The 16,223-nt window shown below is 54.7% G+C and overlaps 3 protein-coding genes across 11 annotated transcripts in view; all 3 read left to right on the top strand.

Annotated features, from left to right (window-relative positions):
- Positions 1-1,077: 1,077 nt before the first annotated feature.
- Positions 1,078-5,774, top strand: wasla (WASP like actin nucleation promoting factor a). The gene is made up of 11 exons (XM_049722432.1): positions 1,078-1,222; positions 1,677-1,811; positions 1,882-1,968; positions 2,265-2,361; positions 2,616-2,639; positions 3,366-3,552; positions 3,709-3,751; positions 3,973-4,126; positions 4,317-4,879; positions 4,940-5,042; positions 5,115-5,774. Exons 1-11 carry the CDS (start codon positions 1,118-1,120, stop codon positions 5,174-5,176), a joined length of 1,560 nt encoding a protein of 519 aa, XP_049578389.1. The 5' UTR covers positions 1,078-1,117; the 3' UTR covers positions 5,177-5,774.
- Positions 5,775-5,918: 144 nt separating this feature from the next.
- On the top strand, positions 5,919-10,405 carry slc13a1 (solute carrier family 13 member 1). Of its 4 annotated transcripts, none has more exons than XM_068650967.1 (14): positions 5,919-6,674; positions 6,997-7,221; positions 7,424-7,924; positions 8,008-8,041; positions 8,118-8,175; positions 8,253-8,395; positions 8,536-8,592; positions 8,652-8,750; positions 8,822-8,923; positions 8,991-9,082; positions 9,163-9,257; positions 9,511-9,672; positions 9,814-9,951; positions 10,029-10,405. In XM_068650967.1, the coding sequence occupies exons 1-14, from the start codon at positions 6,662-6,664 to the stop codon at positions 10,161-10,163; spliced, it is 1,854 nt and encodes a 617-aa protein (XP_068507068.1). In that variant the 5' UTR covers positions 5,919-6,661; the 3' UTR covers positions 10,164-10,405. The 4 variants fall into 4 exon arrangements, with proteins under 4 accessions (XP_068507068.1, XP_068507067.1, XP_068507069.1 ...); XM_068650966.1 differs by having other exon boundaries at positions 8,473-8,592; XM_068650968.1 differs by having other exon boundaries at positions 5,919-7,221; positions 7,424-7,552; positions 7,627-7,924; positions 8,473-8,592.
- Positions 10,406-10,954: 549 nt separating this feature from the next.
- Positions 10,955-16,223, top strand: part of LOC125970252 (calcium-dependent secretion activator 2) — a 28,866-nt gene continuing 23,597 nt past the window's right edge. For 4 of the 6 annotated variants that reach the window (XM_049722340.2, XM_049722339.2, XM_049722338.2 and 1 more), the window contains exons 1-7: positions 10,956-11,572; positions 13,890-14,003; positions 14,939-15,289; positions 15,361-15,441; positions 15,524-15,754; positions 15,822-15,943; positions 16,062-16,173. In XM_049722340.2, the coding sequence (XP_049578297.1) occupies positions 11,189-11,572; positions 13,890-14,003; positions 14,939-15,289; positions 15,361-15,441; positions 15,524-15,754; positions 15,822-15,943; positions 16,062-16,173 (1,395 nt within the window). In that variant the 5' untranslated portion in view covers positions 10,956-11,188. Of the gene's footprint in view, positions 11,573-13,889; positions 14,004-14,938; positions 15,290-15,360; positions 15,442-15,523; positions 15,755-15,821; positions 15,944-16,061; positions 16,174-16,223 lie in introns of all 6 variants that reach the window. The other 2 variants (XM_049722342.2, XM_049722341.2) reach the window with 1 other exon arrangement.

The following is a 16,223-nucleotide window of genomic DNA, read 5'->3' as shown; positions in this document are numbered from 1 at the left end:
TTATTAGCTCGTTGCCAAGGTCGCAACAAAACGTGACGTAGTTTGTGTGTCAGGTTTGATGACGAATTAGGAAAGCCCATCAGAAATGGGATCAAATAAATGTTCAATGAATTAAATGCATTGTATGATTTAAAAGGAGGTGGGTGATGTGAGTTCATGATCGCTCCAGAAACAATGCGAAGAATAAAAACGACACCTCTGACTATTCGCCATACAATGTGTTTAATTTGATGTATAAGCCTGCTTTCCCTTCATGCTTTGATCCGCTTTAACGCCACATAATCGGCGAGAAAAATGACAGATTTTCTTCCTTGCGATACTGCCGGTTGAATTTGTTAAATTCGGTGAGCGGTTGTTAACAATACGTCATTAATATTTGAGCACTTTTGGGGCTTTTTATTTGCACCGAAGCGTCGGCCATCTGGCCTGTGCGCGTGACGTCATCGCGGCAGCCCCGCCTCTTCTGTTTTGCCTCCGCAGAGAGAGCTGCAGTCTCGGACAAAACCACTTTTGTGTGAAAACGAATAAAAACAATGCGTCAACTAAAGCGTACTTAATCGTTAAAACGTATGATTATGAAAGCAATGTGTAATTATCACATATAGTTTTGATGATTTACGAGTTATTTGCTCTTAAACCTCGGGACACATTTATAACGCGTCGGAGAAGTGCCCTCTGCTCATTCGCCCAAGTGGTACGCCCCATGTAGTTGCCATGTTGGACGGCAGAATCGCTGCTGCGGCTGCTGCTTCACTTTTAACGATGGAACTCTTGCTTGACGTCGTCTGAAGACGCCGACCAGGGCCGATAGTTTCCCTTGTTCCACACCAAAGAGAAGAATTTGGTCGTTTTCGCGAAGGGAGCGGAGCTCAAGAAGACACGCCCGGGCCTTGGCCGCCCTCCAAAGTCAGCCAAGCCTGGCCGCAAATCGGCGGCGATGATCCGGCTGATGGAGGCCACCGCGTCCGCAGCCTGCGTGGACGTCGTGTGAATCCAGTTGGTTTGGGCTTTCTTCTTTTTCGCTGGCTGGCTGGCTGGCTGGCTGGCTGGCTGGCTGGCTCGCTTGGGGTTTGTCGCACTGTCCTTGATTAGTGGCGCCTGCACTAACAACAGTGCCATGAACAGTCACCCGCTGCCCCGCCGGGTGCCCAACGTGGGCTCGCTGCTGCTGACCCCGCAGGAGAACGACTGCCTGTTCGGCTACCTGGGCAGGAAATGCGCGGTGAGTTTGGGCTGCACCTGCGCCGGCCGGGCAACCATGCGCCCGCCCGCCCGCCGGCCGGCCGCCGGCCGGCCGCCGCGCATCCACTTGGAATCTGCCGCATCACGTCTGAAGAGCTCCATCTAACGTTGATGAAATAGAGCGAGCACTGTATTGACGAATTCACTCTCAGTCAAGTCTGCCTTGATTTACACCACACACTTGTCCATTTTTCCGTGCGAGTGCCTAAGCTTGTCCTCCTCCTAACTTCTTGGAGTGAAATTCTTTCGTAACCGATGTGACAAGTTGCAATGGAGTTCCTAGTCTTGATCTTCTTCTCAAAAGCTGCAACACCATCATCCAACTCAAGATGAATGCTCTTGTGTTGTGCGTGTAGTTTAAAAGCTGATGGCGACGCTCGGACGGTCCACAAGATTCCACGTGCCGTTAACCCGTCGCGCGCGTCTTTGTGCAGACGCTGTGCTCGGCGGTGGTTCAGGTGTACGCCGCCGATCGGTCGTGCGGCTGGCTGAAGAAATGTTGCGGCGTGGCGTGTCTGGTCAAGGACAATCCGCAGCGCTCCTACTTCATCCGCGTCTTGGACATCAAGGTGAGTCAAAATGCCGGGGAACGTTCTGGGAATAAAGTTCAATGACTGATGATGTTGCGCTGTCGTACAGGAGGGGAGGACCATGTTTGAGCAGGAGCTCTACCACAACTTCGCCATCAGCTGTGCCAGGTCCTATTTCATCTCCTTTGTGGGGGATGTGAGTAGGAGTCCTCTCTAAGTCAATCATAGCGATAATGTTTGCGCTAAATTATGGGAGGCCCGAAAAAATCGGTGCCCATTGAAATGCATTGGGAGGAAAGGAAAGGAAAGGAAAGGAAAGGAAAGGAAAGGAAAGGAAAGGAAAGGAAAGGAAAGGAAAGTTGGAGTCCCATTCCATATGTGGCAAAGTAGGGGAAGTCAAACAATAAACTCTAAAAGGCCCAACAGTGACATTTCCTTCCTTCATGCGCGCGTGTGTGTGTGCGTGCGTGTGTGTGTGTGCGTGCACATCAGAGCAACCAGGTGGGTTTGAACTTTGCCAGCGAAGAAGAAGCCAAACGCTTCCGAGTGTCCGTCAACGAGCTGCTCAACCGAAGACAACGCAAGACAGGCAAGTAGCTGCGCCTGACGACTATCTGCCCGTCTGTCTTCTTGCCACTTCCCGTGTCACTAAGATGGTGGTGGCCATCTTGCTTCTTCTTTTCTTTTAGTGAGGAAGGATAAGCAGTTTGGAGAATGACTGAATGACTTTTTTTCTCCCTCATCTTCATCCTCCTCCTCCTCCTCATCTGTCACCTTGTTGTTTTTCTTTCCTTTCCCACCTGGCTCCATTGGTAATTGTGTTCATTTGCTTTTGTTTTGCAGAGAAAAACGGTGTGTCTAAAAATGGTACGTTCCACTTTTTTTTTTGGCAGCCATTTTTCATTTTCAGGCGACGTCCTCTAAATTGATCCAAGTACTTTTTTTTTTCTTGTTAGCGGGCTGCGAGGAATCAGACATTAGCGCTTAGCTTGAAAATGTGGCTCGTGGTTCCGTCTTTGCGTCAGGTTAATCCGCAACGCGGCGGGACGTGGCTCCATCTGTTGCGCGGCACGCGGCACGCAGGCTAACCTGCTAACCCGCTAACCTGCTGTTGCTGCGGCTAATCCGCAAGCTGCCACTTTGTGAACGGCGAGCCAAAGACAAATTGTTGACAAACAAAGCACACGGCGGCGGAGACAAAATGAACCTTTTCGTTCGTTCATCCGTTCGTTCATCCGTTCGTTCATCCGTTCATTCATTCGTTCATTCATTCGTTCGTTCAAATGGATTTTCAAAGCCATTCATCTTGACTGGCAGGTCTGCAAAGACAAATGATGCGCTTTCGTTTGGGCTCTTTGGTAAAAAATGTGGTCAGTTTGTGACGGCGCGCGCTTCAACCCGGGAGAAGATCAAAGATGGTCAGATTTGGCGCAGGTGGCTGGCGCCGGTGAAGGGATTTGGATCGGGATTATTTGATGCGGATTAAGGATGCCGCTGAGCTCGATTGTGGAGATTACCAGCAATCGGAGGATGGAAACTTGGAAAACACGGCGACTGGGTTTTCGCGTTGGTCACGCGTGTCTTCCTCCGCAGGTCCCACGCTGCACATGGCCACGGTGGACATCAAGAACCCGGAGATCAACAACGTGCGGCTGCTCAACTCCCTGGGCTCGCAGTACCACGTGGTCAACAACGTGCTGGCTCAGCGCAGGGACAAGAAGAACAAAATCAAGAAGAAGAAGCTGACCAAGGCCGACATTGGCACGCCCAGCAACTTCCAGTCAGTGCGCCTTCCTTCCTACTTGGCGCTGGCGTTTATATCGCAAATGCAGTTCATCATGTAGCATGCTAACTAGCATTTGGCACACTTAGCAAGCAGCCGTGCTAGAGCGACTTCACTCTACTCTGTTTGCGTTTGTCCCATCTTGTCTTCCAGGCACATTGGGCACGTGGGCTGGGATCCAAACACGGGCTTTGATGTGAGTAACGTGCACGCACGCACGCACACACGCACACACGCACACACACATGCGCACGCGCCGCAACACAATAAGGACGTTGTGTATTGTGGTGGCTGCACTATGACGTCACTCAACAATAGCTTGTTGTTGTTGTTGTCGTCGCACACGTAAACATCCCTCCGAAACCTTGTGACTTGTTAGTAACACGGACGCCAACTTTGTATTTGTCTCCTTTTCAGCTCAACAATTTGGACCCCGAGCTGAAGAACCTCTTTGACATGTGCGGCATCTCCGAGGCTCAGCTGAAGGACAGGGAAACCTCCAAGGTCATCTACGACTTCATCGAGAAGAAAGGAGGCGTGGAGGCCGTCAAGAACGAGCTCCGCAGGCAGGGTGAGTGAGTGAGTGAGTGAGTGAGTGAGTGAGTGAGTGAGTGAGTGAGTGAGTGAGTGAGTGAGTGAGTGAGTGAGTGAGTGAGTGAGTGAGTGAGTGAGTGAGTGAGTGAGTGAGTGATGGATGACTTTGCGGGAGATCCTCATTGAAAGCTGGCTTACTCTTATTTGTTGTCCTCTCCCTGGTGCAGCGCCGCCGCCTCCGCCGCCCTCTCGGGGTGGCCCCCCTCCTCCCCCCCCACCCCCGCACAGCTCCGGCCCGCCTCCGCCCCCGTCCAGAGGAGGTCGCGGGGCTCCGCCTCCCCCGCCCCCTTCCCGCGCCCCCTCCTCTGCCCCTCCGCCCCCACCGCCGACCAGGCCGGGAACTTTGGGAGCCCCTCCCCCTCCTCCCACCAGGGGAGGCCTCCCCCACCACCCGCCTCCCTCGAACTCTTCCCCGCAAGGGACGCCGCCACCCCCTCCTCCCCCGCCGGCCCAGGCATCTTCGGCGGGTAGGGGCTCCTCCGCCCCACCCGCGCCGCCGCCACCGCCGCCCCCTCCGCCGGGCCCGCCTCCCCCGCCGGAGCTAGACGACGTACGGGGCAACGCGGCTCGTTCTCCGCTCCCCGTCGGGAAGTCGGCGCTTCTAGAGCAGATTCGAGGCGGCGCCCAGCTGAAGAAGGTGGAGCAGAACCACAGAGAGCCGCCGGCCGGCGGAAGCGGCGGGCGGGACGCGCTGCTGGACCAGATACGCCAGGGCATCCAGCTCAAGACGGTACTATGCGTGCGTGATGACGTCATCGCCCGAACGCCGCTAACAACTCGGTTTCCGCAGGTGTCGGATCATCAGGAGTCCGGTCCACCGGCGCCCGCCGCGGGCATTGTGGGCGCCCTCATGGAAGTCATGCAAAAGAGGAGCAAAGCCATCCACTCGTCAGGTACCACGCCCGGCCGGCCCCAAAAAGTCCACAACATTTCCTGGCGAAAAACGATGCGTTTGCTGCTTTCAGACGACGAGGATGACGATGACGAGGATGAAGACTTTGAGGAAGATGACGAGTGGGACGACTGAATTCCGCCATTTTTCCCGCAGCAGACTCCAATGGTAGAAATGTTTGCGAGTATTTATATGGACTGGTTTACATTTTAAATTATTGTCTTTCCGTGAGAGCGGCCGTCTTGAGAATGCACATTTCAGCGGAAGTTTTTTTTTCTCTACGTGTCTCGTTTTGTCCCGTTTCCCTCCTAAATTGTTTTCCTTTGCCGAGACCAAAATGCTACTGTTATGCTACTCTTTCCTCCATTCTTATGACTGACTGACGGGCGTTGATTTGCACAAGCGTTTGTTTTTCCTCGTCTTTGTCCGATGACATTTCATTCCTGAGCTCGGCCCACCGGCGAAGAAACTTTGCGACGTGGGTCCTCTTCGGCGGCGCGGACGGGCGGTGACGTCGCGCTCTTATGCAACGCAAATAACCACGAACCAAAATGTAGACGAGCTTTTAACGCTTTTGTTTTTAACCAGGGCAGACTGTGTGTGTGTGTGTGTGTGTGCGTGTGTGCGTGTGTGCGTGTGTGCGTGTGTGTGTGTGTGCGTGCGTGCGTGCGTGCGTGCGCGTGCGGAGAGATCCCAAATTGTATACTTCAATAAATAAATGTTGCTATTTGCAGAGGAGTGTGCCACCTCCTGCTTCGGGAGCCACACGTTTATTTTTGCACTTGCAGCAGATGGCCAAAGGGGCAGTAGCGAGTACTCCCCGTGTCCTTCTCATGACCCCAGGTGGAGGCGATCGAGGTGGGAAGGGCTCACGTGGCTTTTCAGGTTTTTACCACTCAGTCACTCGGTCCAATTATGTGGCTATAAAAATATTAGCTTCAAAATTTGGGCCCTTGTTTAATGTGCGCGCAATGCATTCCCGATTGGGCCAGTTTTTGATGTATTTCAGTCTAATGGGCTCTGGGTGGCGCCAAATGCTAAGGTACCTCACTCACTGACGTCACTGGGAGGATTCAAATGTGCTACTGTAGCGCCACTTGGAGTATAAAGGAGGTAAGTACGGGAACAAAATGAAGCCAGAGCAGATCATGAAACGAATGGCAACATTCATGACATGATTAAATTGACGATGACATAGACACACACACGCGCAATTTGTACACACATGTTGCACAGAATGTGGAGAAAACGATCAAGGTCATTTTCTGCCACATGCACATTTTCCACAAAGAGCTCATGAAAGTTAACGAGCCTTTGTTAGGATTCATTGCACGCGCGCACACACACATACACAGAGCTTCCATCTGACCTTTGACCTTTGCGATCGCAGCCTATAAAAGTTGCCCTCGTGACCACACAAGTTAAACGTTGAGCGCATTAAAGATGATGGAGGCTGTCCAAATTCACAAGCTGATTTTTCTTTTGACCAAATTGTTCACGCTTGCTCTCCCCCCAGGAGGGGTTCGTGTTCGCCGTACAAGATGAAGCTTCGTAGGTGAGGCGGGAAAACTTCCGAGTTCATAATCTCGCCGTTGTTCAGTCCCTTGAGGGTCAAACGTGATGATGAGGCCAGGTCAGCATCTTGCAAACTTAAGTCCGATGTCTTTCCTACCTGTGAGCTTTGACAGCGTGTCTCCCGTGCAAACGTCCAAGAGCAAAGTATTATATTTAGTGTTGAAATACGGGAGGCTGACGCTGACTATTGTGTGCGCTAAGCCGTGGGGGCTTTGTCACCGCGGCATCCTGACCCGCCGGGCCTCTTGGGGGTCCCGCTCTATTTTTGACGCGTGATTAGACGCCATGGCCAAATTGTTGGTTGGCGCAAGACCGACTTGACGGAGAACAAACACCGACGACGTTGACCTGAAGAAATGTAAAGACATTTTTGTTCAAAGGTCATGGGCTCCAGAGCTGGCAACTGTTTAACTGGAAGATAAGCGGCGGGGAAGACAAAGCGCCGATGACTAGAGCTGATCGGCGGCAAAATCTCATTCTCTTCTCCCGACGGAGACGAAGCCAAGCGCAGGATGTGGAGCAAGTTGCGCAACTATCGGCGTTTGCTCTTCATCGTGGTGCTGCCGCCACTGCTGCTTCCTCTTCCTCTCCTTGTCGCCACCAAGGTAATCAATCGATCGCTCGTTCGCTCGTCATTGTCATCCTTGTGCTCGCCGCCCACGCCGGCGGGAGACTTGAGATGAGGAGAAAGCTCAAAGTTTTTTTTGGGCCCATTTCCCAATGCGGTTGTCAGTTTGCCGTCCACAAGCGGCAATTGCACCACGTTGCAGAGAATGCGATTCCCACGCTTGGCTCTTGCTTTTTCAGGAGTCGCGCTGCGCCTTCGTTCTTCTTCTGATGGCCGTCTTCTGGACCACCGAAGTCATCCCGCTGCCCATCACCGCCTTGTTTCCCGCCGTCCTCTTTCCAGCGTTTGGCATCATGACGTCATCGCAGGTCACCCTCCCGCTCTCGCTGGCGCTGGGCAAAAAAAGCGCCGAGGAAATAGCAGCTGCGTGTCGCTCGCTCAGGTGGCCACGGCGTACTTCAGGGACTTCCATTTGCTGTTGGTGGGCGTGGTGTGCCTGTCCACCGCCATTCAGAAGTGGGGGCTCCACCGCAGGACGGCCCTCCGTCTGGTGGGCGCCGTGGGCGTGGAGCCGGCCCGCCTGACGCTGGGCTTCATGTCGGCCTGCGCCTTCCTCTCCATGTGGGTGCACAACACGTCGGCCGTTACCATGGTGATGCCCATCGCCGAGGCCGTCCTCCGTCAGATCCGGGGGACGCTCGAGCCGGGACGTGAAGACTGCTGTCACCCGCGACCGGACGGTAAGCGACGGCGCCCCCTTGTGGCTGGGAAGATTTGCCTGCACGTGCGTGTGCATTTGTGTGTGTGTGTGTGTCACACGCAGAGGTCCATGTTGAGGAGGAGAACAAAGCTGCGAGGTATTGTTGACGTGTTTCTTCTTTCTTGCCATGCACGCACATCCAGAGGAACAAAATGATCCTTTCTTTATCCCAGGGATGAGCTGAAACTGCCAGAACGAGCTGCTTCATCATCATCATCATCATCATCAGAGGCAAGTCGGGTGCTTTTCACGACCACTTTCATGGTTGGCTTTTCCCAAAAATGCTGATTTTCCACGATGGCCGGCAGGTGGCGCGCGCAACGGCGCTTCCCGGCGACCTGACGGTGGGCAAGGCCATGTGCATCGGCGTGGCCTACGCCTCCAACATCGGCGGCATCGCTACCTTGCCGGGAACGTCGCCCAACCTCATCTTCTCCGAGTACCTGCAGCAGTGAGTTGTGTTGTCGACACGGCGCACGTGGCGAGTTCCGCTCCAAAACGTGCTTCTCTTTCACGGCCGTCCCGGAGGATTTACCCCGAGTGCGAGCGCCTCAACTTTGGTACTTGGATGGCGTTGTGTTTGCCCATCAGCCTGCTGGTGTTGCTGCTCACGTGGGCGTGGCTCTGCTGGCTCTTCATCGGCTCCGAGTGAGTGGCACCCGCCCCCTGAGCGTTAGCCGTAACAAGTGACCTGTCGTCCGTCGTAGCGTTCGGTCGCTATGGCGACGCCGAGGAGAGCGCTCCGAGAGGGAACAAGCCACCAGGAAAGTCATCCGAGACCAGTACAGAGCGCTCGGACCCATCAGGTGAGCATGGTATCACGTCGGGTGTCGGGATGGCGTCGTCTGACACGTGGCTCGCCTCTCCGTGTGCTCAGCGGTCAGGAGGTCTTCACGCAGGTGGTCTTCTTGCTGATGGTCTCCTTGTGGCTGACGCGATCGCCGGGCTTCGTTCCGGGCTGGGCCGCCGCCTTCCCCGGGTGAGTCGGCCGTTGCCGCCGAGGCGTTTTCCGCGGCTGACGGCGGCTCGTCTGGGCCTCCTCGCAGTCACGCCGAGCACGTGAGCGACGCCACCGTGGCTCTGGTACTGGGACTTCTCTTCTTCCTGGTGCCCGCCCACGGACCCAGCCGCCCATACGGTGAGCGAGCGAGCGAGCGAGCGCTCAGACGTGTGGATGAACGGGAGCCGAGCGTGGCGCTGACGCTGACTGTCCACCAGAGAGCATGATCTCCTGGGAGGAGTTCCAGGCCTCCATGCCGTGGAAAGTGTGTCTTCTGGTGGGAGGAGGCTTCGCCCTGGCCGACGGTACAAAGGTGTGTCTTTTTCTGTCTTGGCAGAGAATTGACTATCTGTTGCTAGCTTGTTGTTGTGCGCGTCGTGCACTTCCTGTGATGTCCGCTCGAGGAAGCTGCGTGCAGGCAGTAAGCAAACGAAAGCGGTCAGACTCATTTGCATATTGGCGAGGGGAACGCCGACGCTAAAAGCTGCAGTTCATTACATCTGCTAATGATGCTATGAAACGAGATCTCGGTGGACCTAATGAGGTGTGCGTTTGCGTGTGCGTAGGAGTCGGGTTTGTCCCAGTGGGTTTCGGATCTTCTGTCCCCTCTGGGCGATCTCCCGCCACTGGCTACCATGACGGTGACTTGCATCATTGTCACCACGGTAACCGAAGTGGCCAGCAACGCCACCACCATCAGCATCTTCCTGCCCATCCTCTCGCCGCTGGTGGGCACAAACACACGCAATTGTTTTGAATCCACGTTGGGGATGTCGGGGTGAAAAAAACACAACACCACCAACACCACCAACAACAACACCACCACCAACAACAACAACAACCTTTGCCTTGCCTGAATTCCCATGCAGGCGGAAGGCGTCGGCGTCAACCCCTTGTCCCTGCTGATCCCGGCCACGCTGTGCACGTCCTTCTCCTTCCTGCTGCCGGCGTCCAATCCTCCCAACGCCGTGGTTTTCGCCTACGGACACTTTAGCGTGGCGGACATGGTGAGCAGCGTGACAAACGTTTCATGCCACTTTGCTTTCGGAGCCCAACCTGTGCGTGCGGTGTCCCGTCGCTGCAGGTGAAGGCGGGGCTGGGCGCCAACGTGATCGGCCTCTTGGCAGTGGTGTTGGCCGTCAGCACCTGGGGCGTGCCTTTGTTCTCTCTGGATACGTATCCCCATTGGGCGCCGCAGTTGAACGCCACCGCGCCGTGACCACGTGTATTTTGAGTTTGATTCCTCGTTTTTAACTCGTCCTTTTTGTAGGAACACGATAGTAGTAAAGACAGGAGGAAAGACAAGAGTTGGAGAAATTGTCCAGCGCACAGTGGACGCAGCTCACTTGTCCCCATAAGGTCCAGATTTTTGGGGGGTAACATTACAATTGTCACACAGCATCGGTACAATATTTCAACATTTCATTTCAACAGAATAAATGTGTTGAGATTGTTTTCAAAGTGTCTTCCAAAATGCTTTGGGGTGTATTTCAGGAAGGTATTTCTTTTCACCTGCTAACTGTGATGGAGAGGGCTTGACTATATGCAAGCGTCTTGGGAATGACCTGGAGGCTGCTGTTCCACTCCACGTGAAGATTTCTTTCCAAGCAATCCGTCGTTATCCGCGCGCGTCCCAAAGCGCCAAGATAAACAGCGCGCTCACTGTACTGAAATGCAGTTGTGTGCATAGCTGCTCTATGTAAATGGCAGCCGAGAGGTCTGTGCACACTCGGAAAACACGGCCGCTCGCCGCCCCAAATTGAGCCGAGCCGAGCCGAGCCGCGAAACTGACTCTTAACACCATCACCATCGTCTCCATTTTGTAAAATGTGACTTTTTGTGGCGGCGGCGGGCCGGCGGCGCTCGAACGTTTGTTTTCAGGCGAGTGCCTTGACTCGCTCAGAGTGAAGCCTCTTCGCGACTCTCGTCGCATCTATGTCTGCAGCCACAGGTTGCACACCTGTGCGTCGGCGTGGCGTGGCGTGGCGTGCACGCGCCTCCATTCCGACACTGCGCGGACAAGGAGAAGCGACCAAACCGGAGCTTCCACGCAACGGAGTCGAAGCAGGCCACTTCTTACCGGCTGCCTCGCGACGTGCCCCGACCGACGGACGAGCGCGGCACGGCGCAACGCCACGTCACGTCACGTCAAGTCACGTCGACTCAAGTAAGCAAACAAGCGCGAAAGTCCGCGAAGAACAACACTCGCTTCCCGCTGAGAGTTGACGACGCAGCGGAGCGGCCATGCTGGACCCGTCCTCCAGCGACGACACCGGCGGGGAGTCCGACCCGGAAGTTGCCCGGGAGCCCGCCACGAAAGCAGACGGTTCCTTGTCGCTCAAGCCGGGCGCCGAGAGTCGGGCGGACGGCAGCCGGCAGCGACAGCACACAGCGCCGCTCAAGCAGGGACAGCCCGCCACCGCCGCCGCCGGAGACGGGCACAGCGCCCACCAGAACCTTCGAGGCGGCTCCACAGGTGAAGAGGAGGAGAGGCGAGAACGCGAGCGAGTGCAGCGGGAGGAAGAGGAGCATAAAGTGCAATTGCAGATCTACGTGTTCGTGCTGCGATGCATCGCTTACCCGTTCAACGCCAAGCAGCCCACCGACATGGCCCGCCGGCAGCAGAAGGTGAGTCGGTCGGTCGGTCGGTCGGTCGAGCCCGGCGCCTGCGCCTACCGAACCTCCCCAGAAAAATGGCCTTTTTTTTTTTTTTTTTTGACACAACCTGAATGTTAATTGTCACGTGCACGTAGCAAGTCAACGGCGGACGTTTCTTTCACCCATTTCAACCACATCATGAGTGCTTTTCGTGCAGAAAGCTCCTTTTTTGTTGGCATGCATCCCACTTTGAAACCCAAATGGACAGAATTGTACGTTTGAAATGTTGTCCAAGTTAGTGACTTCACATAACAGCCACCGTTTTTTTTTCTTCTCTTTGACTTGTATAAACGCTCCATGGTGGCAACACTTTAGCACGTTTAGCAGCTTGGAAACGAGCAACCAATTCACCCTCAAAATGGGCTTCAAGCTAGCATCTGAAGTTTAGACGAAATAATGGCTGTCGTGTAATATGCTGGATATCGAAAGTGTGAAGACGTTCAACGGTAACAAAAACAAACAAACAAAAATGAGGTTTTTATTTCTGGGGGGGGGTCTACTTTTTTGTGGACTTGTTGCATGTACTTCTGGTTTCCCCCACCAAGCAAACAGCGCTCGCCACCTGCAGTCGGTCGGGCCGGACGGCAAAGAAGCTGCCGTGTTGTGGCTGGGACGCCGTTAATCAGCCTCTCACGCTGCCTGCGAGCCGCAGACGACGGGCGGATGGATGGATGGATGGATGGATGGATGGATGGATGGATGGATGGATGGATGGATGGATGGATGGGGGGAGTCTTTCTAGGCGCGCCGCGCAGTTCAATTAACAGACGGACGCTTGACCCAGCGGGAGGGAGGGAGCACGGCGCGCGTCCTGGACCCGCCGGGCCACCCGCAGCGCAGCTTGGCTGGGCTCGGCTCGCTCGCTCGCTCGCTCTTCCAGCAGGCGTGAGCCTCGCTGGCGATGCCAGTCGCCTCAGCAAACATGAGCAAGAGGCAAAGTTGCGTGGCCGGCACCGTTTCGCCTTCGCTAGCCCTCGACTTTGCTTTAAAATGGATGCGCGTCAGGCGCCGCCATCTTGGCCAACTCGAAAAGAAAATCTTCCTCACTACGCAAAATGTCGGACATGAATGGGTGCTTTGCTACGCTTTGCTTTGTAAATATCAAGACACTTTTGCCCTGGATGTAACGCGACATCCTTTTGTCGCTACCCGTAAGACATTTTGCCATCACCAAATAACATCTTTTGCATCTTCCGGGACCTTTTTTTGCGCGGCAGTCAGTCCGTCCGTTGTGACCAAAGACGATCGTAACGCTCGTCCGCGTGTTATTGGGATGGTGCTTATCCGAAAGGCAAAGAACTGTGCCTGTTTATTTAGTGGGCCGTGTTGATTAGTCCAAACCTTTGGCGGCCGGCAGGGTGTTTGATTAGTCCAAACCTTTGGCGGGCGGCAGGGTGTCGCGCTCTGTCGACGGCTAGCGTTTGCGTTTCTGGAAACTCGCCATTGAGCTAGCCATCAAAGGATTAGCGCAATCGTTGGCCGCGCTTACTTGAAGTTGACTGTCAAATTTAGCATGAAAGAAAGTGACTGTCTTCGAAACAAGCAAAACAAACAACTTTCATTTGCTCTGGTCTCCCTTGCGCCTACTTTGAGAAAAGCACTTGAGCGTAGCGGAATAGTCACGAGACGATTGCTTCCGTCTTGGCAAAGCAGCGCGTGGATGTTTTGCATTCCCTTGTAGAAATGACAGTTGGACTCCATTTTGGTAACGCTTGGCCACCATTTCCTTAGCCTAAGCCATAACGTGGCGCGTTGGTGTCGGAGGAACATTGTCTTGGGGCTTTGGCGCAGCTGCTTCTGCTTTCTGCTGATAAAACGCCCACCAACACGCACGCACGCACGAATTTACGACGGGGAGCCAACGATACTCCCGCTGAGGATGCGGCTCCGCCTCCCGGTTAGTAAACGCTGTTCAAAGGAAAGCCACTCTTGGCGACTTCCCTTGATGTGTCCAAATCAACAAAAGCAGACAGTTTGTTTGGTGTTGTGGTTAGCGTGATGACAACATCCTTCAGATAATGATGACGGCTGCTGTTTTTTTTTTTTTTTTTTTTTTTTTTTTTCCCCTCTCACCATCCTTGGCCAAAGTCAGCAAACCTTTCCTGGTGTGGAGGTGGAAAGGAACAATAGCAGGAAATGACATGACCTCGCCGACATGACAAAAACAATTTGTCAAAATAAAACCTCAAGCTGCTTTTTGCTGCCGCCGCCGCTAACCTGGTGCCGTGGCTGATCTGGCGCTGTCGCTAACCTGGCGCCGTGGCTAACTTGCCGGCTATGTCCTCAGGTAAACAAGCAGCAGCTCCAAGCGGCCAGGGAGCGTTTTCAGGCCTTCCTCAACGGCGAGACGCAGATTGCAGCCGACGAAGCCTTCTGCAACGCCGTCAGGAGCTACTGTGAGGTAGGCCCCAACCCGCCCATTGCCCACCCCCAAACCCCCCGTCCCCCCCCCCCCCCCAAAGGGCCGGTGGTGATATTTGCGCGCGGAAGTTGCGGGTGCCATAGTGTTAATTGAGTGTTGCAAGGCGGCAGGAGTCCAGCCAGCGCTTCGGGTGCTTGACATTTGCCGCGCCCGGTGGGCATCCGCCTCCCTCCCTCCCTCTCTCTCTCTCTGTCGCTCGCTCACTCTCACACTCTTAAGTTTCTCCAGCTTGTGATCTTGTTTGTCCTCGTCGACGTGATTTGTTGTCGGAGTTTTCCGGCAGTGTGCAAAAGCGAACCCAAGGAGAAGGATGCTAGCGCTTAGCGTTAGCGTCCCTTTTAATTTGCTCCCTAACTCGGCTTCCGTCTAAATAATTGAGTGGGATTTTAAAAGGGCAATTAAAAGGAGCAGCGGGAAAGGGGGGGAGGCGTCCTGCCGCTCTCTTTCTTCTTCATCACAAATGACAGTCACGTGGAGCCACACTCTGTCACATCTTAGCAGGAGAATTCAAAATTATTGAAAAATTACAAAAAGAGTTTTTCTTTTGGCAAAACTGTACGTCTAGCAAAAGTTGTCATAAGACAAGAATGATGACAGTGAAAATAAAAATGTATTTTGGTGGCGCAAAAGAAGGGAAAAATGCTTATCTTGCGAGGATTTAGTCTCAATTTATTTAATTGATAAATTATTTATTTAAAGTATACTGTCGACATTAAAAAGAAAGAGAGAAAATCAACAACTCCATTGCAGGTTTGCGGTTCCGGATTTTGTTTTTTATGCAGTTGGAACTCAGTAATCTGGGGTGTAATTCCACTTTCAGCCACTAGGAAGTGGCACAGGATTGTCTACCTGGTGACAGTTGAAAAGTGCACGCCTTGTGTGTGTGTGTCTGTGTGTGTGTGTGTGTGTGTCAGGGCTTCCTGAAGAGCGAGCGCGTGTGCCGCATGGTCCAGAGCGGCAGCTGCTCGGCCAACGACTTCCGCGAGGTGTTCAAGAAGAACATCGAGCGGCGCGTGCGCAGCCTCCCCGAAATGGACGGCCTGAGCAAAGAGACGGTGCTGAGCTCCTGGTTGGCCAAGTACGACGCCATCTACGGCGGCGACGAGGACGCCTGGCGGCGGCGGCGGCGGGGGGGCCAGCGTCCGCACCTCGGCGGCGCCGCCGCCGCCGAGCTCATCCTCAGCAAGGAGCAGCTCTACGAGATGTTCCGCCTAGTGTTGGGAGTGCGCAAGTTTGAGCACCAGCTGCTCTACAACGCCTGCCAGGTGGAAATAGGTGGCAAATTGAGCAACCTCGCCGTTTCTTTGGTCCCAATTGTCTTGCACCCTTCTCGCAGCTGGACAACGCGGACGAGCAAGCGGCGCAGATCCGCCGAGAGTTGGACGGTCGATTGCAGCTGGTGGAGCGAATCGCCAAGGTGGGAAGCTCTCAAAAGTCGTGGTGCAACTCGTGGTGCTAACCCGTCCGTCCGTCCGTCCGTCCGTCTGTCCGTCCCACAGGAGAGGCGGTGCCCCGAGCTGGCGTCGGGCGACGCCGAACTCTACGTGGAAGAGCTGCGCTCCTCCGTCAACCTGCTGATGGCCAACCTGGAGAGTCTCCCCGTGTCCAAAGGAGGAGCCGACTTCAAGCAGAAGCTCAAGCGCTCCTCCGCCGGCAGCACCTTCCTGGACCTGGGCGACGACGTGGACGTCCTGTCCAAGGCCGACGTCTCGCTGTCCTTCGCGCTGGAGGTGGGTCAGCCGGAAAAAGCCATTCTCCGAGTGAGCCCTTTTGCCATCCCTCTGGTCTCTGGTCCAGGTGGTGATCGTGGAGGTGCAGGGTCTCAAGTCGCTGGCTCCCAACAGGATCGTCTACTGCACCATGGAAGTGGAAGGAGGCGAGAAGCTGCAGACGGACCAGGCCGAAGCCTCCAGACCTCAGTGAGCGCAACTTCCTTGTTTGCGCTGCCCCCTGTTGGCGCACCTTACGTGTCACCAGTATTTCCTCCGCCATCTCTTCACGCTCAAGTTGTCGTTTTTTGTGGTTTGTGTGTTTGAGGTGGGCCACGCAGGGCGACTTTGTCACCACGCACCCGCTGCCCTGCGTTAAAGTCAAACTCTTCACGGAGAGCACCGGCGTTCTGGCCCTGGAAGACAAGGAGCTGGGCCGAGTGAGTACCCCCCCCCACACACACACACACACACACTTGTCAAAGCGTCT

The sequence above is a fragment of the Syngnathus scovelli genome, chromosome 6, assembly GCF_024217435.2.
Source record: "Syngnathus scovelli strain Florida chromosome 6, RoL_Ssco_1.2, whole genome shotgun sequence".
In the NCBI taxonomy this organism is placed as follows: Eukaryota; Metazoa; Chordata; class Actinopteri; order Syngnathiformes; family Syngnathidae; genus Syngnathus; species Syngnathus scovelli.
The sequence above is the reverse complement of the archived record's forward strand: the minus strand, read 5'-3'. Positions and strand labels throughout refer to the sequence as shown.